The following is a 22550-nucleotide window of genomic DNA, read 5'->3' as shown; positions in this document are numbered from 1 at the left end:
TGGATCCTGGGATCGAGTCCCACATGGGGCTCCTTGCTCAGCGGGGAGCCTGCTTCTTGCTCTGCCTGCCATTCCCCCTGCTTGTGCTCTCTCTCTGGCAAATAAATAAGATCTTTAAAAAATAATAATAAAAAAATTTAAAAAAATAACTCATTGGAAGTCAAAAATTGAATAAACTGCCATCTACATGGACCAGTTAGATTGAGTCTGGAAACATACCTACTTGTTATTTATTTATTTATTTATTAATGAAGATTTTGGTTGCCTGGGTGGTTCAGTCAGTTAAGCATCTGCCTTTGGCTCAGGTCATGATCTCAGGGTCCTGGGATGAAGACCGGCAACAGGCTTCCTGCTCAGCCAGGAGCCTGCTTCTCCCTCTCCCTCAGCTCCTGCCCCCCACTCCCAGCTCCACCGCCCTGCTCATGCTAGTGCTCTCTTTCATTTTCTGTCTCAAATAAATTTTAAAAATCTTTTTTTTTTTAATTTTTAAATTTATTGTAGAGAGAGAGTGTGTGTGAGAGCAGTGGGTGGGGGGAGAATTTCAAGCAGACTATGCTGAGCGAGGAACTGAGGTGGGGCTTGATATGACAATCCTGAGATCCACAGCCTGAGCTGAAAATAAGAGTTGGATGCTCTACCAGCTGAGCCACCCAGGTACCGAGGTGCCCCCATTCCTACTTACTTTCTTTCTTTCTTTCTTTCTTTCTTTTTAAGATTTTATTTATTTATTTGACAGAGAGAGACACAGTGAGAGAGGGAACACAAGCAGGGGAAGTAGGAGAGGGAGAAACAGGCTTCCTGCTGAGCAGGGATCCCGATGCAGGGCTGGATCCCAGGACCCTGGGATCATGACCTGAGCTGAAGGCAGACACTTAACGACTGAGCCACCCAGGTGCCCCCCTTCCATACCAACTTTCAATTAAGTGGCAAAGATTGGATCATGAGTAAGGTTATTTAGAAAATATTTTTAGGTAATTGAAAAAGGGCTAAAGATAGCTTCTTGAGAAAGTGCAAAAGGTGATGAGAAAAATCATGAAAAAGAGTCTGGAGAAATACTGTAGAAACTACAGACAGCCAAAGCAATGTTATGGTATGTTTTAGTATTAATTCATTACTGTTATTAATAATGATGTATGGGTGAGATGTAAGCCTCTGGACTAAGTAAAAAAAATTTTTTTTAAAGATTTTATTTATTTATTTGACAGACAGCGATCACAAGTAGGCAGAGAGGCAGGTAGAGAGAGAGGAGGAAGCAGACTCCCTGCTGAGCAGAGAGCCTGATGCGGGGCTCGATCCCAGGACCCTGGGATCACGACCTGACCCAAAGGCGGAGGCTTTAATCTACTGAGCCACTCAGGTGCCCCAGTAAAAATTTTTTTTAAGCTGAAGTATTTTCAACTCTCAAATTATTAAGGGTGGAACTTGAACTAAAATTACTGTTAAAAAGGGGTGCCTGGGTGGCTCAGTTGGTTAAACCACTGTCTTCAGCTCAGCTCATGGTCTCGGAGCCTGGGGATCAAGTCCCACATCAGGCTCCCAGTACCATGGGGAGTCAGCTTCTCCCTCTGACCTTCTTCCCTCTCATGCTTTCTCTCTCTCAAATAAATAAATAAAAATCTAAAACAAATAAACAAAAAACAACAAAAGAAAAAAAAACATAAGGAAACGACATGGACAGTAATGTATCATATTTATCTAAAAACAAGTCTGTGCATAAGCGGACCAGTGCAGTTTCAAATTCATGTTTCTCAAAGTTCTGCTGTATATTGGAGTAAATTCTGGGCTGTCCATCTGCCTGAATTCCCGTCTGACCCCATTACCTCAGTAACTTTGGGGTTTGGGCCAACTCATTGAAATCTGACTTCTGTTCTGCCATCTGTAAGTAGGAAGGGTTACAATACATAGTCTCTAACATCTTTCCTAGTTTTCTAATCTTCTGTTACGTAAATACCTATGTCTTTAGGTTCACTTTCAGTTTTTGTTCAAAATTGCTTGGGCTTACTATGAACAGGAAGGCTTCTTTTAATTTTTCCATTTTGAATCAATTAGATGTAAAAATCATTAAAATAATAGGGCTGTGGTTTTGGATTTAATGGGAAAGAACTTAGCCTTTCTCAACATGCAACTTTGTATCTGAATATTTACCTGCAAAGGACACATCCAGAAGCCAAAATTTACTTCTGGTAATGATTTCTTTTCATTTCATCATTATGTAAAATTCGAAAGGAATGGAATCTGTGCTGGACCCTTGCTGGCCTGGTTCTAAGCATGAGCATCAAGGATTTGTACCCCATTGCTGGTGACAGAAGGTCATTTTCTGTCTCAAGAATCAGAAGAGCTCAGCTGCTGAACTGAGAATTCAAGAAGGCCCCTGACTATCCATCATGTCCCCAGGAGCTTCCAGGGGAACATCTTTCCTGGGGTCTCCAGGGTGGGATTTTGGGGTGAATTGTAAATTGTAGAAGAGAGAGGTATTTTTAAAATACAGCCTTTACATACCTTCTCCTCATGTGTTACCCACCTAGCCCTTTCATGTGCTCACCATCCTAGAAGCTCTCCAAAACCCCTTTGAGTAGGCTTTTTTATGGAGGCTTCATTAGATAGGGATGATTGATGAAATCATTGACCATTAGTGATTAACTCAACCTTCAGACTCTCTCCTCTCTCTAGAGACCAGGCTGGGATAGAGAATTCCGATTCTCTAATCATATGGTTGGTTCCCCTGGCAACCAGGCCCCGTCCTGAAGCTATCTAGGAGTCTTATCACTTTGGAGATTCCTTGGGTTTCAGCAGTTGTGTGCCAGGAAACAACAGGCAGAAGCCAAATATATATTTCTTATTCTGTCCCAGTGTGGATGTGTTCCAATGAAACTTTATGGACACTGAAATTTGAATCTCATATAGTGTACATGTATCATAAAATAGTCTTTGGATTTATTCAACCATTTAGTAATATAAAACCATTCTTAGCTCTAGGGCAGAACAAAAACAGGCAGCAGGTTGGATTTTTGCCATTGTTTGCCAACCCCTGCCTTAAGAGGTCCCAAGAAGGGCACTTGGGTGTTCTCAGTCAGTTGAGCATCTGACTCTTGATTTCAACTCAGGTCATGACCTCAGTGTCCAAGATTGAGCCCTCCTGCTGCCTCAAGCTCTGCGTTGGCATGGAGCCTGCTTAAGATTCTTTCTGCCCACTGTGTCTCCCCCACCCCCCACTCTCACACATTCTCTTTCTCTTAAAAAAAAAGTGAGGGAGAATTCCTGAAAGTCCAGGTTTTCCTGAGTGGTGGTTTAGCTCTCTCACCTTCCCAGTGCTGGCCCAGTGTAGACCTCTTCAGTGCCTGTGCTTCTACTATTGATATATTTGTTCCTGTTCTTGTTTTTTCTCTTTGTTGGTAGAAGGTACTTAACAAGTCTTAAGTTTTCATGGCTTTATAGTTTGCAGCCCTTTTTCTCAAGGATCTTGAGAAAAGTTTCATGGGCTGGTTTAGAAGACTCAGGAGAGTCACAATTGTGTTTTCTTTCAGAATCTTCTTTCCAAATATGACGGGTTAAATCTATTTTCCTCCACCAGATGGTGAGTTCTGTACTAGTCCAGTTACCCCTTCCTTCCCACCAAATATGAGGCCACTTTGTTATGATATCTCCTCATTGTTAAAATGTTAATTCAAATGCCCCATAGGTGTGACAGTCAAAACCAGAATCCACTTTACTCTTATTAGGAATCCCAACATCTCTTATTTTAATCAGACTCTGGGTGACTTAACTTGATTTCACAAATATCCTAAAATTAACATGCTAGTTAATCTCTCCCTACCCATCTCTTAAACCTTTCTACAAAAGAAGTACACACTAAGAAGCTAACACTGAGTCAATATGGAGAACAGTTGACATATGAAAGCAGTGATTGAAGGCAAGATTGGTCATATAACAATATGAGTCATTTGCCAACCTAGCATTCTAGGGAAAAGAAAATAAGATACCACAGGATTTCTATTTCAACTTGGTTGTTACAGGTTTATTTTGTTTTAAAATTTTCCACATTGGGAGTAAGGTGGGCTTATATAAAGTAGTAAGTACTTCACTGATGTAAAGCATGCTTGATTTATATCACAGGTTTGGTTTCATGAGTGGAAAAACATTTAAAATTTAGCACATTCCATCAGTTTTTAATTCTAATATTTTATTAAAGAAACTTGGCATGCAACTCAGCTAAGGGATTTATATAAGATAAAACCAAATTAGAATCTTACTCTTCTGGACTATACTGTAAACTCTATTATTTTATAAACCAATAAAAGGCACCCTAACTACTGACATAGATATTATTTTCTTGGTATGCATTAATGTTGTTCAAGTGGAGAATGTTTTGCAAGTTTGTACAGGACCAAGCAGTTGGTGTAGATTAGAGTTCCCTTAAACTGGCTTTGAAAGGTGTCATAGGTATAAAACATGACTCAGTATTTCTGAGGAAATAGAATAAATTTGTCAGTCTTTTATTTAGTGACTTGTTTTAGCAGGATTCTCTTGTACAACACCTTTGGGTATATTATCTTTCCTAGTCCTTCATACATCGTCATTTTACCATTTTACAGTTGAGGTAACAGAAGCTCAGTGAAATTAAGAAACCTTTCCATTATTGCGCTACTGCTAAGTAAAAATTGTGACAGTCAACATTAATCATTATGTGTTGGGCACCAGGCACTTTCCTAAGTGCTTTGCATTTATCATGTTGTTTAGTTTCAAAACACATTAATGAGACAGTTGCTATTAGGATCCCTATTTTCGAAATGGAGAAAGCGGAGGTGAAGTTAAGAACTTGACGAAGGTCACAGAGCTGAGAGATGGTAGAGGCAAGGCCAGCCACAGACCACCTGGTCCCCGAGCCTGAGCTCCGTCACTGTTGCACTTAGCTCTACTACCTGAGGTTGCAGTGGTGTGAACTGATGTCTCCAAGCATGAAGTCTGTCTCCTACCACTCATCTCCAGAGATAGAGATGTAAATATAAAATCTCAGGCACTTAAAAAAGTCGGCATTGAGCAAGAGGGCAGATAATTGTGTACATGTATGTATGCATGTATATGAAATGGAAGAAGTGTTTCCAGGTCTTCCTGGCCGGCCAAAATTATAAAGAAAAGAAATCAGAGAAGTTCTGATATCACATGGTCATTAGTTTTATTTTCCCACTTAAATGAAATTTATCGGTCAGCCCAATTGTTTAAGCATCATGGACTTGTTTTCATTCTACAGGTTTCATCAGGCTGTATTATCTATATCATAATGGACTCTGTAGGCTGTTCAAGAATGTGACCTTACTGAGTGCTGTTTTGCAGATAGTTCAGGCAGCTTTTTACCTTACCTGCAAATTTAAATCAAACATTGTTGAGAGTACAGGCATTTCTAAAACAACACCATATATGTATTCCTGAAAAACCTTGTTTGCTGTAAAACTGCACTAAAAATAAAAGAGCTTGTGGGAGGAAAATGTGTTAGGGTGAAACCAGCCCAAAGTTTGAGCACCAACAAAAGCAGTAACAATCGTAAAAGCTGTATATACCAGCTCAGGTAAACAAAAGAAAACAAAACAAAACAAAAACAAAACCAGTTGCATTCTATGGAATTCTAAGGAGTACTGGACTGCTGCAATCGACGATGGGTCTGACATGAGGGGAAAGGGTGAAAGTAGCTTGATAGGAAGGAACTGTAAGAAGTGCAGAGCCTGCTGAGTTAGGGTGCCAAGGAAGAAAATAGAGGAAAACCACCGTAGTAAGTACTTCCAAGATGGAACATGAGGTCAGTTGAGCCAGGAGGAAGAATGTGGGGTAGTTAGAGATGCGGCATAATTGTTACTTTAACTGACGTTATTCCCCTTTTTATGACTGCGTCTGAGCCGGTTCACATCACAGAAATACACAATATTTAGCTGGAAATAGATAAAAACAAAATGGCTCTTTATGGTGTAGAAAGGAATTCCATTTTGCATTTAACTCCTTTCACACTAATTGTTATGTTTTCAGTAAATGTATTTTTAAATGACTAAGTCTCTAAGGAACTATTTTAGTAATAAAACAATGATGGGAATCACAGAAATAGCTGCAGGAAATTGTTTTATATATTTCAGGAGCAGAATATTGAAATGTTTATCTGATTTCTTTATGACCTACATGACTTACTCTAAGTGGTAATTATATTTAATTTGAAGACATACTAACTGTATGTCTTCAAATTTCAGTGATAGTCATACTAAAAGCCTTAAACAGAGATTTAGGATTTATAATCCCAGAGGTTTTGCTGCTTAGTTATAAAACATTCTGTGAACGTTTTGATATAAAAACTGAGAATCATATAAAACACTCTGTATTGTCATAAAAACAGAATCTTAGAGTTAAAATCTCTCTACTATAGACGATACTAAACTCTCCTATTACTTCAGAGATGTCAGAGAATTGCTCCCAATTCCAGCAAAAAAAAATTGTGAATCATACACGTCTTGTTTTTAATAGAGAATTAATACAGTTTGAGGTACCTGGGTGGCTCTGTTGATTGAGCGTCTGACTCTTAATTTTGGCTTGGGTGATATCAGGGTCCTAGGACTGAACCCCATGTTTGTCTCTGTGCTCAGCGGAGTCTGCTTCTCTCTCTCACTCTCTGCTCTGCCCCTCACACTATCTCTCCCTCTCTCAAATAAATAAATAAATCATTAAAAAGAAGAAAATACAGTTTGTTAAACTAGAATTATCAGTATTAAATATTATTTTCATTATAATTATTATTAAACATAAGTTGTATGGGTACTTCTAGCTTTAGGGAGGCAGTTGCCATCAGGCGAGGGGGGTTTCTGGCATTTTGACCCAACCTCAGTTGGGTTGCTGTTGCCCTTAGAGTTGACTTTTTTGTTTTGGGAAGGTTGGCAGTATGGGCTCTCTAGTTACAAAATTCAAGGTAAGTACCCTGCACTCTTCTTAAAATAGCTGAGGACACCTTACATTGGTGTGTAGATGCAGTCTTGGAAGGGGAATGTTTTGTTGTATAACATAAACTGGAGTCAGCTTTCCCACCTCTGGGCTTTTGAAGAAGGAGAAATTACTTTCCAAAAGGAGATTTTAGCAAAAGAGTTGGAGCACATTGACTCCCACAAGGTGTTATGTAATAGTGAAAACCCAAATTCTGGGCTCAAAATGATTGAATAACCAAAGTCATGGGAAATGGATTGTGGACTCTTTGATTGCTCTCCATGAGCCTTAGAGTCTTTCCTTGGCTGCAGTATTGAGAAGAAAATTCAGAGGAAGACGCCTTCACGGTGTTTCAGCTCCCATATCCAGTTAGTAGCTAAGGGCTGTAGATTCTCTACCAGAAATACTTCTGGAATTGATCCACTTTTTCATGCTAAGGTCATTATTTAGTCCAAACCGGATCAGCCTCCTGGTTGCTCTGACACATTTCCCATTCTCCATTCCAAATCATCCTTTAAAAATACAATCTAAGCTATTCACGTTCTTACATCTTAGTCTTTCAGTTGGTTGCTCTTAGAATAGTTTTTCTTTGTTTAACGAGGTTTAGAGCGCCCTTCACAATCCTGACCTCCGCCATCACCTGGTTCTCCCTGACCCCATGCTCTGGCCATGCTGGAATTATTTCAGTTCCTAGATCATGGCTAGGTCTGTTCTGTTTGGAACTCTCTTCACCTGGTTCAGGGTCACAGCTCAGCTCAGATGTCTCTTCCTCCCGGGACTGGGTTTGGATCCCTGACTTTGCTCTGAGAGCACTCACTCGTCCTTCCCCTTTCTGGAGAACTGGTATGTCAGAAAGAGTTCTCCTGCCAGACTGTGAGCTCCAAGAGGGCAGGCCATGTCCCTTATTCACTGCTCTGTCCCTGTGCCTGGAAGAAGCCTGACACATAGTAGACCACCACAAATACCTGTTGAACAGAATGAAAAGTGAATGAAAGTGAAGTATCAAAGAGTCTGTGGGAATGGAGATGATGAAAAAGAAAAGGCAAATGGCACTTGAGATCCATTAAGTATGTTAAAAGCCAAAAGGTTCATGAGCTTTAACTTTTCGGAAGTTATCGTGTCTGGGTGTCAGTGACGCAGCAGAAGCAAAAGCCAGGGAATTGTGGACTTAAAAATAAATTATTTTTTAAGGAAGTGAACACGGTACCTATGTCCTGATCTTTTAAGAAGTGTGACCATAAGGGACATTGGCTTGCTTTTTTTTTTTTAAAAACCTTAGTCCTGGGAGTGACTTGGACATTCTTACCAGTTTTTCTAATACTTTGGTCTGCTTTCCTGATAGATCACAGGGGAAAGTTCTATAAATAATTCCCACTGCAAAATGAAAAGAAACACATTGTAAAAGTCTGATTTATGGGATTTTATTTATTTATTTCAATTTTTTGAAGAAAAAAACTTTTTTAGATTTCTGGTCTACCTGAAAATTAAGCTTGACACCAGTTTATGAAAACGGTAACAACTTTGTGCTACTGGATGCAAACTTGATCCTCACGAAGGCAGTTTTTGTTTCTAAGCTCTCTTCTTCTTTCAGCTACTCTTAAAAATTTAGACTTTGGAATTCGCTCTTAAAACATATCCCTTTCACACAAATTGCGGCCTGGCTAGGTGCTAGGCCTGAAATTGGAAATCAGATAATAACTATTTGTTTTTATTATGGAGACTTAATTCTTAGGCTCCTCCCCCCACCCCAGTTTCTAATTTGAAATCTGCTCTTTAGGACCTGCTGTCATAAAAGAGGATTTCCGTGTCAGAATTTTCTTTCAGATCTTTTTATAAGTAGAAAACAAGACTTGTGTGTGTGTGTGTGTATGTGTGTGAACATTAGATTTATTTGTCTGTATATTTTCATTAATCTTTTTTTTTAATTTTTAAAATTTATTTCTTTTCAGCATAATAGTATTCATTTTTTTTTCACCACACCCAGTGCTCCATGCAATCCGTGCCCTCTATAATACCCACCACCTGGTACCCCAACCCCCCCCCCCCCCGCCACTTCAAGCCCCTCAGATTGTTTTTCAGAGTCCATGGTCTCTCGTGATTCACCTCCCCATCCAATTTACCCCAACTCCCTTCTCCTCTCTAACACCCCTTGTCCTCCATGATATTTGTTATGCTACACAAATAAGTGAAACCATATGATAATTGACTCTCTGCTTGACTTATGCTGAGTGAAAACAAGACTTTTATGTGTAACTCTGGAGTTGGAATCATGGACAGGCCCCTCACCTGAACAATCACACATCTTGGCTATTAATATGAGGCCAACAGCTGGGTCATTATTCTCACCATAGCAGAGTTAATCACTTACTAGCAAAAGGAAGAGAACATTTAATACATTTGAGGGCTGTTTAATCATCAACCTTGAGGATGGCAGATTACCTCTCCAAGTTTCTGCGAACATACATCCCACTGCTCACCAAGGCCTTGTCACCAAGTTTATTACTTTAATTAATATTTTTCCCCTTACCGTGTTACTCTCACTTCCCCAATCAGCCACTGACCAAGCCATTTCCAAAGTCACTGCTAATGTTACACCTGAAAATCATCACTTGTTTAGTTGAAGAACGTATTCTGTATTCCTAGCAGGCAAACACAAAACAAGCATAGGTTTCCAAGGTATCAGCACTGAGTGCATCTGTTTTGTAATGTAATTTCATCAGCTGAGCAGATGAAGAATGCTAATTAGCTTGTTTATACATATGTGATTTAATGAGACTAAACACTTAACTGATCTTAAAGTAAGCACAACTTGTTTCCTGTTCCTGTTTTTACTTAATAAAAAACAGTGTTAGACACATTTTCTTGGAATTATAATGTTGTGCAATATAGGAGAAAAAAGAATTTCGAGGTTGACTTGTGAGTTTTATCTTGCAGCAAGATTGAATAGGAGGCTGAGAATCAAAACATTGGGTTTGGGGACAAGGGTTGAAATTCAACATTAATGAGAAGTTAAACTTAGTGGGAAACTTTATCATGAACTGTTTTATGACAGACTCCTAAGTCCCAAATTGAAATTCTGATATGTTCCAGAATAACTTATTCTAGGGAGGAGTTCTATACCTTCATCAGATCCAATCTAAAGTCTTCTAATTTTTTTGTTGTTGTTCTTGCTTGATTTCTTTCTTTCTTTCTCTTTCTTTCTTTCTTTCCTTTTTTTTTTTTTGAGTATTCTCTTCTTCTAGTTATTATAGTTAATTTTGATATAACTGAAATCATGGCACTCAGTTAATATAGCTCTTCTTCCTGAAAATTAATATAAAATAATGGTATTATAATTTTATAGTTATTTAATATTATCCACTATGCTGCCTTTTTTACTTTAAAGTTGTACAAAACTGAATCCACGTAGGCTGCTATGTTAGGGGAGTGAATTGGGTAGAGGAGATGAGAAAGTGACTCTGGCCCTATAGCAGAATTCTGTTTGGATTAACATGCTTCAGTTAACCTGCTCAGCTTTCTAAAACCAGGATTCAGCAACCTATGGCTTGATCCAAGTTGATACGGTGAATCTGAGGGCCAAATCCATAGCCTGTTCTTGCAAATAAAGCTTTACTGGAACACATCCATTCCTCCTTTGTATATCAGCTGTGGTTGCTTTCATGCAGCAATGGCAAGAATTAAATCACTGATAGAAACCCACGAAACTGAAATTATCTGCTCTCTGGCCCTTTACAGAAAGGTCCACTGCCCACTGATCTAAAGCCTTTATGAGGGTGGGAGTTAGTGAATAGTAATAGTTGGATTCAGATGCATTTAAGACTGAGTGACATTTATTTTCTCCGAACTGAATCTCAAAATAAATGTGGTTGAAAGCCTGGGATTTTTAGGTCTTTCAGACTCCCAAGTAACCATTCCCGCTGTCACTGAATTACCTTTGGGTCACTCAGTAGCCTGCTGAGAGAACTCCGTATTCTATTCTAGCAGAAAATGTCACCTGCTCATGAATAGATAGGATCTTCCTTGTATCTTCTTGAAGACTCATAAATTACATGTGATCACAGATTCGGGGGAGGACTTCAAGTAACAGAGAGTAGTAGCAGTTTCTACTGACCTGTCAGCATCCGTAATCCTTCCCCATACCTAATGATCCATGACACTCCCCAAGGGCAGGCAGATGACAAATTTAGCTTCTTTAGTTGTTCCAGTTAAGAAAATGAATTGTCCATTGTCCTAAACTTATTAGAGAACTTATCTGTGACAAATTACAAGCTACGGCTTGTACGCGTTAACAATATACTAAAAGCACTGAGGCACACAGAAAGGAAGTCACTGTACTCCAGTTCTAAAGACTGAAATACAAGGCTTTATCCTGGATCATTCAGCTACTCCCAGCCTATGAGCAGGAGAACTATGTTCTTATTTGCTTTTTAATATAAACTTGTAAACCATATTTTTAAATGAATCCTGGTTTATGAACTAAGCCTGATGATGTAGAAACTGGTCTAGGAACTTGGGTTCATAGAAAATACATTGGCTCTGGTGTCGCATGGACCCTAGTTTGAAGCCTAGCTCTGTCACTTTTCCAGCACATCAAAGGAAAGAAAATAACCTCAATTGTTGAGCCTCTGGCACATTGGGGATAATAATAATGTGCCATATGGTTGCTGTGAGGCTTAACTGTAAATACAGAATCCTCAGCACTGTGCCAGCCATATCACTGGAAGGAAGTAAACTAGGGCTCTTTTGCACTCTTTGTGTGTGTGTGTGTGTGTGTGTGTGTGTGTTTTAATTTTCAAAGAATGGAAACAATGATCCCAGTCAATCAAGATCATTAGTATTACTGACAAACTGAATTCTCAACCAGACAGATAACTAATTATCAGTGGGCTGTGGATTGTGTGTGGGGATTCACGGTCACAACATCAACACAAACAAGAGAAATATGTTGGGATAGCTATACGTATGATTTCAGCTGGCCTCTGGGAGGAGATGCCTTCTTAGTTTATTCCAGTGTCATCTAGACTCAGATCCAGAGACCCAGGAGTATTTTGAAAAAGTAGTATTTGTTTTTAATTTTGATGCTATTTTAAAATTATTTTGCTATTTACAGAAGCAAGTATCTTCTTTTGCCGTAATCATTTTAATTAATCTTTTTTCATCTGAAATTCAGAATTTCAGATCCCAAAACATATCCTTGAGCAGCACTACATACATTTTTTTTTCTTTTAAATATTGGGAGATGCTGGTTTCTGTTATCCTGGTTTTTCAGAAAGGAGGGCATAATGAAAATGTAGTGCTTAGCACTGAGATGTAGATTTATTTATACTTGGCTTTTGTCATAAAACTGTAAAGTTCCATTCTTGTGGAATCAAACTAGACCAAATGGGCTATAGAAATGTAAATCAGTAATTTGTGGTAGGGACAGTTGGGAGAAAATTATGCTCCTTTTGAAAACTACTAAAACCAAGTATTTTACTAGTATACTAAAATGCACAGATACTAAATAAAGATCCTCACCAAATGGTTCATCCATTCTGTAACTGACATATCCACCAGAATCTTCTTCTTCTTGAAAATGACACTTGAATATATCGCCTTTGCTTTTTTACACCTATATTTTTCTGTTTTCCTAAGTATACAAAATCATTTACCTTTCTATTCTGATTTTCTACTTCCATAGACACCCCAGTCACCAGTATCCTTGATCTGCTAGTGGCATCCATTGGTCAGTCCCACGTAAGAAGAACGGCTCACCCAGAAGTACTCTGAGCAGCTACTAACACCATGTTCTGCACCAAGCTGAAGGATCTTAAGATCACAGGGGAGTGCCCTTTGTCCTTACTGGCTCCCGGGCAGGTTCCCCAGGAGCCAGCAGAAGAGGTAGCAGGAAGCTCAGAGAGTGGCAAAGCAACTCTGCCCATCTGTCAGGATGTCCTTGAGAAGAATGTACAAAGAAGTTCTCCTCAAAGAAAGACCAGTAGGAGCCGAGTCTATCTTCACACATTAGCGGAGAGTATTTGCAAACTGATTTTTCCCGAGGTGAGTGCTTTACCTTTTAAGATTTTACTGATATTATGAAAATGGTAAAAGAATATTTTTTAAGGAAAATGTTAACCCTTGCTTTCTCACTTGCAAGGCTAAAACATATAAACACACTTCTTGAAAGTGATTGCGTTCTTAAATTGTGCTTACTCTTAATAAATGTTTAAGATCTTGAATTCTTTTCAGCAGGATCTGCACTCTGATGAACTTTACGACTTTGGGCAACTGCTTAACTCCTCTTATCCTCATCTTCCTTGTCTGTGAAATGGTAGTATAACAGTACCTGCTCCTAGAGTGTTAATGAGCACGAAGGGACTTAATCCACGGCTCTTGCCATACCATAAGTGCCTGGTAGTTGTTACCTATTCTCTTAAAATTAAATTCCTGGAAGAATAACTTACCTCCTGTCCATTTTCTTCTAATTACAGAGAGCATCATATGTTCGCTGCCAGTTTGTTGAGTTGGGAAAATCTCCGTTTTCCTTCTCTAGCTCTGCATCTGAGGTCTCTGCAAAAGCCAGTTCTTGACCTGCTTCCTTGAGTCAGTATCATGGCCCTGTGCTTGCTTGTCCATTAGCTTAGACACTTCCTGATGTAGCTCTGTGAGCTTCATAGCCTTGTGTCACATTGATATCTGGAGCACCTTCTGCTAATCCACCTATAAGAGAACCTGGGGACAGGGCAGTACCTAATGAGGTCACATATCTTAGAATAGAAGGGTATGTGGAGAGCTCCTCTCTCCCTGCAGGGCTAAAAAGAAGAGTAGCTGACAAGTCTTCATGATGTCTTCCTCCCTCTGGCAGTATTCACAGTTTTCTATAAACTCACTTTATCTGGGAGATTGGACATTGACCTGATCCAACTCCAGCTATAAGAATCCACTGAACATTTTTAATTCACCCAACACCCACTCTGTTTTGTGCGGAGCACTGAAAAAACCACGGACTGCTGACTTTTCAGACTTAAAGGAACTTCGGAGGTAATCTTGTTTCAGTCCCAGAATGACTTAGGGAGGTTAAATGACTAAAGTCCCACAGCTTCCGAAAGGTAGAGCACTACTGTTGCCAACGGTATGGCTAGAGTGACTGAGAAAGAAGAGACTAGCATTAAAGCTTGAAGATGGAGAAATTAGAATCAACAGAAAGTTGAGGGAATTTACTTCAGATACAGTATTCGCACAATAATACTTCGGTTAATGGCCTTTGAAACGGAAATATGTCATTATTCTCACCCCACCCCAGTTACTAGACAGCCAGCTTTGGCTGGGATAAGCGATGTCGTCCTTCTCAGCGAGTCGGTTGGCATCATCCTCTGGGAAGTGGTTGGGACTCTCATTTCCAAGAACAGAGTGAGATGCGCAGAGATGAACAGATGGTGAGGATGGGAAAGCTGGAGAGCTTCCATGCCTTCCCTGGGTCCTGTCATTACCATGTTGGCTTTATTATTTTGTTGGATAAATTTGAATTTCTGCCATTGAAGTCAGACAAATGTTGGAATCGCTTTTAAAAACATTCTGAATACCAACTCTAAATGATATTTACCTTTTCTCTTTTTCTTCATTTGGAATAATCTCTGTTGTTTGTGAACTCCTAGGAAAAAACATCATCAAAATTTGACTACAGCATCTTGTAGCAGGGAAGGCAAAGCTGTCAGAACTCTAGGGGGTAAAATGGGTACATTTGGTATTAATAACTAGAACTCTGACAACTGAGGCCATTTGTCATTTAACAGTAAAATGTCCCGGTGCTGGATGCGTTTGGACTGGGCGGTGTTCAGTGTGGATTACTTCAGCTGTCCAAACATCAGCATGTCAAATATAACTTTTTTTCACTGATTCTTTTTCATGTGGATAGATTTGTATGTAAGCCTCCATACTTCATAAATATTTGACGATCTGCTAATCTCTCTTAACGGCGTATTTTCTCTAACTTGTTGGTAAGTAGCACGTAGAGCGTTTAGCTTGGCTCAGTTTAGTTTAGTTTCAATTCTATCAGCAACCTAAGGGAGGGACTCAAAATAGCATTGGACAGCATTGTAGTTCTTGCTTTAGATAATTAGATTTAACTCCGCAGTTATGGTGTTTTGAGTTTGTTTGGGGGTTTTCTTTGGCGGGGGAGGGGACAGTGTCCTTAGCAGATTTAGAACAGAGAGATGTCATCCAGTTGTGGAATAGAACGACCTGAAAATGTGTTATTGCTCATCCAGTGCAAAATTTTCATTTCAGTTTTTTGGTTTTTTTTTTTTTTTCACTAAATTCCAGATTTTTTCCCCCTAAGCTCGATTTGCTCTTTAAAACTGAAAGTCCTTTCCATAACTTATTTTATTAAAACAGAAGCTTGCTCTATTTTGCTTAACTTTGCTGCCTCACTTGACCAGTGGAAACTGTAAGAGGGATATAAATAGTTCTTAGGGGAAAAGGAATTTCCCAACTTGGAACACAACCAGAAAATTCTTCCCTTTCCTCTGGGCAAACTACAGAAAGGATCAACAGTTATATATACACATATAGATACATATGGTTTTTATATGGAATGCAAAACATTGACAGTCTAACTAACCAGTACTCTACTTCCAGCTTACCAACTAGTTAGAGAAAACAAGCCGTTAAGAGAGATTAATAGATCATCAAGTATTTATGAAGAATGGAGGCTTACATACAAATAACTTACAATGTGGAAAAACTCATGAAATACACAGAAATTAAGAGAGTAAAAAAGTAAGGTAAATGCGAGATTTGTTTCAAATCAACGATCAGCTGGCCTTGGTGAAAGCTTGGATTTAAGGGTTTAGAGAAAAGGGAAAGACAGAGATAGCTCAAGTTTTCTAGGCCAGGACCTGTAAATCAAATATGAAATATAAACTTGTATTTGTAGCTGAGAAAATCAGCAGGGGGGGCCGGGTGTAGGGTTTGTGAAGAGAACAGGAATTTGCTTGGCTGGAGCCATGCTGAAATTGAAGCCTTGGCAGCACATCCAAGAGGATTTCCTGACCCAGCGGAAGTAGTGCCCACAATTCCTTCATGGAAGACCTGGCATTACCCACTGGAATCTTCTATTTGGATTCCGATTCAGCCTGACCTTGTTTTGTGGCTGTCAGTGAGACCACCCACAAAGGGCGAAGGCTGTAAGGCCTAGCCCACATCATCCAAACTCAAATTATTTAAAGGACATTGTTTCTTCCCAGAGCTGAGAAACTTCTAGAAAATCAGTCTCCATTTCCAAAGCGTAAATTCACCGCACTCATCAGTAAAGTGATCATGTTTCTGCTGGATAGAAACTTCCAGGACACATTTTTAAAATATCTGTCTTCAGGTAAATTATTATTCAAGGGAATGTTTAAAACTTTTCTTTTCACTTTTTAGTTGGAGCGGCTGAACCTTGCACTTCAGAGGACATTGGCGAAACACAAAATAAAAGAAAGCAGGTAAACTGAACCACTTTAGTTGTGTGACCCTCCCGTGACACTTAACTGATACCACTACAAATAACCACCCCTTAGTGAAGGCTACGACATGTTTCGAATCGCTGTGGTATTGGAGAAACTAGACTAAGTGTTTTAACTGCCACTAATCTGAAAATTAGTGCATTTATTTTTCACACTGAATACATCCCTGAGCTCAGATTTATATAAAATGTTTAGGATTTTACAGCTGTTCAGGAAAAGGCAGAGCTGAGTTTTAAGCCTGTTCTTTCCGGAGTCCGTGATCTTAACCATGTTTCCCTATACTGCTGCTTTTAACAAGCCTCCTACTAGAGGTAATGTCAGTACTTCACAGGTGAGGCAGGGATCCCAGGTGATCAGTACAGACTCCTGCCTGAAGGATACAGCCAAGGGGTGGCAAAGGGTCCCAGTGCCCAGTGTGGGAGTGGGGAAACGAATTTCCACACACTTTAAACTTTCAGCTGCCACAGCCAGAGAAGACTGAAGAAGAATGAAAGTTGGGAGGGTGCTTAGAAGGGAGGGGTTGACTCAGGAGGCTTGAGGCAACATCCTTTTATCAGTCCTAAGGGAAGTGGTTCCACATTTTCATAATCAGTTTTATTCTATTTGTATGCGCTGGCTGAGTATCTTCCAGTTTATACTTTTTTCTTGCATGCCGTCTTTGAAATTTTTTTGAAGAAAGTTTTCGTAAAGGGTTAATATTTAAGCTGCTTTATAGAGTTAATTTTGCATAAATATCTTAGCGTGTTTACTGCTGGAGGGTCATTTTATTGGCCTTGTTTTTGATTCCTTGGGATCTCAAGGATTGTTTCAGTAGTAAATAATAAAATAAATACTTGTGTTCAAATTCGCAGAATTGAACATTGCAGCTTTGCAAGCCAACGCCATTGTCAGGAATATTTTACACATTCATTCATCTATTTCTCAGGAGTGGATTATCTGTCCTTCATTTTCTCTGTTGACTAACTGGCCCCGGACTGCAGGCAGGAGGCAAGCCAAGAAAGGGTCAGGAGGGGTCCAGAAAGAGAGAGTGTGACTCTATGTGTCTGACAGAAGCTTTGTTTATACAAGTGATGCGAAAAGCATTCCGGAATGCCTCTGACCTTAATTCTCAGTCAAGCTGATAAGATAGCCAAGTCATTGTAGCTATGCTACTGTGTCTGTCTGCTTAAATCCTTGGCAGCCAGTTGGCTCAAAATTGATTCTCAGGGCTCTGTGTTCTGAAATGTTCCTAAGCTGGATGCGGCAGGGGTTCAGTTAGGATGTATTCCCAGTTGTGCAGCTCTTTAAAAATACCTCAACACATAAAAAAAAAAAATCTTTTTTTTGAAAGCTGAAGTTTTTTTTACTGCTTCCTTGATTTCTTAAAGAGCTGATCATACTTTTAAATTGTGCTAATGATAATTATTCAGTTGTTGAAATAAGATGAGAAACTTTTTTCTCATGACTTCCTGATGATATGCTAAATGGCTTCTCTCTGCTTTGCTTTTTTAGTGTGTGGATATATTTTTTTGTTTCCTTTTTTCCCCCATCTTCGTTTTGGAAAGTGTGCTGTCATATCTACTGGTCTCAACCTGCCAATCACTGAACATAACTCTTTCTTTGGACTGTTTATAATATTATTTGAAAAGCAAAAAAATCAATATATTAAACAATAAACTGTCCCTAAATGAAGACTGGTGCCCTCTGCCCCCCACCTTTTAAGTGAATTAATTTTAATACAGATATCATTGTGATGTCTCTCTGGGTTGGTTTCACAGAGAGCTTTTGCTTTGTTTCTTTTCCTGGGATCTTCTGATCACATCAGCATATCTGTGCAAGGCTGGGGTGTGTATGTGTACGTGTGTGTGTACAAGCACACACACATTTGCTGTCACATATGAAAGTTTAGTCTTTTTTTTTTTGAAGGTAAAGCTAGAGGACTTATTTTTAATTGCATTATTCGCTGTTTGCACTAAGTTTTGCTCACATCTCATATCATGGGTTCAGGAAATTGGCAGAATTAGGGTTCCCTGAGCAGAAAGGCTTTCATTTCTTTAGGAAAACAAAACAAATCAGAAATTGAGCAAATGAGAAAAATAAGCAAGTCTGAAGATGATTAATATAAAATATAATGAGAGGTTTGGAGATATCTAGACACAAACTAAATAGAAAATTAGATAGTGAGCCTCAACCAATTTAGATAAGGAAGTATTTCTACCTAGCATTTTAAACAGTTATAAGCAACGTACCTTTATGTGATAAAGTAGTGGACTGAGCAGTTTTCCTTCTTGAAAATATTTCCTTTTGAAACTTCTGTACATGTATTGTGTTTTATTGAAATCTGCTTAAAATTTAGATTTTTGTCTGTTTTTAAGCTTGGCTTATCTAATGGCAAACTGAACTACAGATAGAATCTTAGGTGTCTTTTAACATGTGTTAGTAATTTGGCCAATTTGGTTATCATAAGTCATCTCTGTCGGAAATCATCAAAACCTAATTAGGCAAACATGAATCAGTAAGTCATCTAGTGGAAATTACTAATACTTTTTATTGGTCAAAATGTATTATCAACTTCTATGCTGGAAAAACCAGTGCAGTGATTGAATAAAGAATAGTTTTCTTTAGTTACTAATTTTTATACACATAGCTCAATGTAATAATGCCTGAGAGTTAAATATATAGAACCTTAAACTCAGCAATATATGTTACATACTTGCTTTAGAAAAGAAGATAGCCGGGGGGGGGGGGGGGGTGTGTCTGGGTGGCTCAGTCTGTTAAGCATCTGCCTTTGGCTGAGTTCATGATCCCAGGGTCCTGGGATCCAGCCCTCAGTTGGCTTTCTGCTCAGTGGAGAGTCTGCTTTTCCCTCAGCCCACTTCTCCCTCGCCTCCTGCTCCCCCAGCTTGTGCCCCTCTCTGGGTCAAATAAATAAATTTTAAAATCTTGGGAAAAAAAAAGAAAGAGGGAAAGAAAGAAAGAAAGCAAAGAAGAAAGATAATGGAACTTAAAAAGGGAAATCCATCAGTGCACGAACTTTTCTTCTTGGTTGTATTATCGGAAGAACCCTGGGCAGCTTTATTGCCATCCCCTGTTCTGATTCCCTGCCAGTGTAAACTTCTATAGTATTAGCTTTCTAAAGTAAGATAAATATGGTAAATATGCTTCAAAAAATGAGGAAACACTCCAAATCAGGTGTATTTTGGGGTTGCACATGTCATTGCTCCTTTCTTGTAAACTTGATAGTCAAGACTTGCCTCTACAGAAAAGGCAACTCAAACTATTTTCTGTCGTCATGTCTGTATGTTACAATCAGAAGTTGTAGCATGCATTTGTCAGTTTATAATTTAAGATGTTGACATATTTTCAGGAAATCTTTGGAAAGAGAAGACTTGGAAAAAATAATTACAGACCAAGCAGTTGCAGCAGGTAATAGAATTGTTTAAGTATATGTAATTAGGGAGTAATTATACTTACAGAACTAATATTTTACCTGTAAACTAATATTTTCTACTGGTAGAAAATATTTACCTGTAGAACTAAAATTTTCTCCTAAAATATTCATATTTATTTTTGGTGACTTCCAGTATGAAGTATTCAGTATAATATATTGTGTTAACATAAAGAGTAATTCTTTCTTATGCTATGAATTTTTGTTTGACTGAAAACATTTCCTCTTCTTTATAATGTTTATTTGCTGAGACATAGATAAGGCTGCATGGGAAGCTGACTCATAGATATTTACATGCTTTGGCCTTGAACATAACTAAGTATTCCTTATTTATTCATGAAAAATCTTATTCAACAAAGTAAAATAAAGAAATTTTTTGAAGATTGGAAGCAATCCTGGGAATAAGGATTAGCAGTGTTCTAGTATTAATAATTAGTTTATGGGAAGGAAGTAGATGAGTAACTTTGTTGTACTGTCCTTTTTAAAGTTGGAGGACATGGACCAATGGGTTAAATCTTTCCAAAGGTACAAGATATTAAGAATTTGATGATGATGATGATGATGGTAATGGTGATGGTGATGGCTAACAGTATATACTGAGTCCTTCCCGGGAGCTGGGCACTATTCTAAATAGTCTCTACACATCACAACAGTGCTATGAAAAGGGCACTATTGTTTTTCCAAATTATAGATGAGGGGAAAAAAATGACACACAGAATTTAAAGAATAAGGAAGATTAGGGAAGGAGAAGTTACAGGAAGTAAATGAATTAGAAACAAATATTCATTCCAGTAACATTTAAACAAGAATTTTGTTTTGCTTTAAAAAAAAAAAATTAAATGACTTTATATCGTCTCTAGAGAAAAATGATAAAATTGAGGTTCATGACCAGTGATTTCAAATTCATTCCTGTTAACATTTCTACTGAGGGCGGGAGGCCCTCCAGGTTTAGACAGTGCCCCTTCATCAAAATGTGCTGTGTTTATCATTAACAGAATGACAGGAGAGCTTTTTCTTAAATGAACTTGATTCTGTAGTACTGATTGTTCTTTTGTAAGAACAACAGTCTCTTCAGGGAGATTAAAAGTTGTGTATTATACTTAATTTATCATGGTTTCATAATTAACTGATGGGGAATTTTTATTTGGAGTTTCCAGAATTGTGGAAACTCATCGATGTGGGTAATTTGAATATAGATGGTTAATTTTGGTCAAAACTCTTGTTACCAGAGGTAAAGGGCACTAAATCCTCAAATCAAACGGTGTTAAAAAATAGTAGTAACCGTGCAGCTCTTCCCAGAATGATCCAGATATGGCAGAAAATGTATTCTTTGCTTTCAGGAGTTCCAGTGGAAATCGTCAAAGAGTCTCTCGGGGAAGAGCTGTTCAAAATATGTTACGAGGAAGATGAACACATTCTAGGTGTGGTTGGAGGAACCCTCAAAGATTTTTTAAATAGCTTCAGCACCCTCCTGAAACAGAGCAGCCACTGCCAAGAAGCAGAAAAGAGAGATAGGTTTGAAGACGCTTCCATTCTGTGCCTGGATAAAGACCACGATTTCTTAAATGTGTACTATTTTTTCCCTAAGAGAATCACGTCCCTGATTCTTCCTGGCATCATGAAGGCTGCTGCTCGCGTGTTGTACGAAACCGAAGTGGAGGTGTCCCTGCTGCCTCCTTGCTTCCGGAATGACGGCAGCGAGTTCGTCAATCAGCCCTATCTGTTATACTCCCTCCACATCAAAAGCACCAAACCATCCCTGTCCCCGGGGAAGCCCCAGTCCTCGCTGGTGATCCCCGCGTCCCTCTTCTGCAAGACCTTTCCTTTCCACTTCATGTTTGACAAGGACTTGACGATTCTGCAGTTTGGCAATGGCATTAGAAGGCTGATGAACAGGAAGGACTTCCAAGGAAAGCCGAATTTTGATGAATACTTTGAAATTCTGACTCCCAAAATCAACCAAACGTTTAGTGGGATCATGGCTATGCTGAACATGCAGTTTGTCGTCCGAGTGAGGAGGTGGGACAACTCTGTGAAGAAATCTTCAAGGGTAAGGAAAATGTCATCGTGGTTGGCATATGAAATAAATCACTTCTTGTTTAAGGACTAGAAACAAAAAAGTAAAGAGATATGCATCACTTCATACATTTTGATAAAACACCCATTATGTTTAAGACAATTCTAGTAGCATTTTAGGGCTGAAATAAACTTAACATCCTTTCTTCATTCATGTGCTGGTTACTTGATTCATTACTTGAAAAATATTTATTGGATGCGGTCTACCTTTTAAAATCCTCTCAGGGTATTTTATAAACCGAATTAGATAAATGTTTATATAAAAATGTGGTTTTAGTCATCAAATACCTAACAAGAGGCATTATTCTGCAAGAAACAAACAAAAACTACTTGTTTCTTAGAGGAGACAACTAAATGGGTTTTTAAATACATTTTTTTAAAGATTTTTATTTATTTATTTGACAGACAGAGATCACACATAGGCAGGGAGGCAGGCAGAGAGAGAGGGGGAAGCAGTCTCCCCGCCGAGCAGAGAGCCCGACTTGGGGCTCGATCCCAGAACACCAGGACCATGATTCGAGCCAAAAGCAGAGGCTTTAACTCACTGAGCCACCCAGGTGGCCCTTTAAATCAATTTTTAATAGACTTGGAAAATCAGTAACTTTTTTAAT

General features: G+C 38.8%; 1 protein-coding gene across 9 annotated transcripts in view; it reads left to right on the top strand.

Moving 5' to 3' along the window:
- GUCY1A1 (guanylate cyclase 1 soluble subunit alpha 1) overlaps positions 1–22550 on the top strand; it is a 61056-nt gene that overhangs the window by 19774 nt on the left and 18732 nt on the right. For all 9 annotated transcript variants that reach the window (XM_059374812.1, XM_059374781.1, XM_059374826.1 and 6 more), the window contains 4 exons: positions 12632–12990; positions 16354–16415; positions 19783–19841; positions 21204–21913. In XM_059374812.1, coding sequence (XP_059230795.1) covers positions 12736–12990; positions 16354–16415; positions 19783–19841; positions 21204–21913 — 1086 coding nt within the window. In that variant the 5' untranslated portion in view covers positions 12632–12735. The remainder of the gene's footprint in view (positions 1–12631; positions 12991–16353; positions 16416–19782; positions 19842–21203; positions 21914–22550) is intronic.

The sequence above is a fragment of the Mustela nigripes genome, chromosome 1 (genome assembly GCF_022355385.1).
Source record: "Mustela nigripes isolate SB6536 chromosome 1, MUSNIG.SB6536, whole genome shotgun sequence".
Lineage (NCBI taxonomy): Eukaryota > Metazoa > Chordata > Mammalia > Carnivora > Mustelidae > Mustela > Mustela nigripes.
This window is presented reverse-complemented; position numbering and strand designations above follow the sequence as displayed.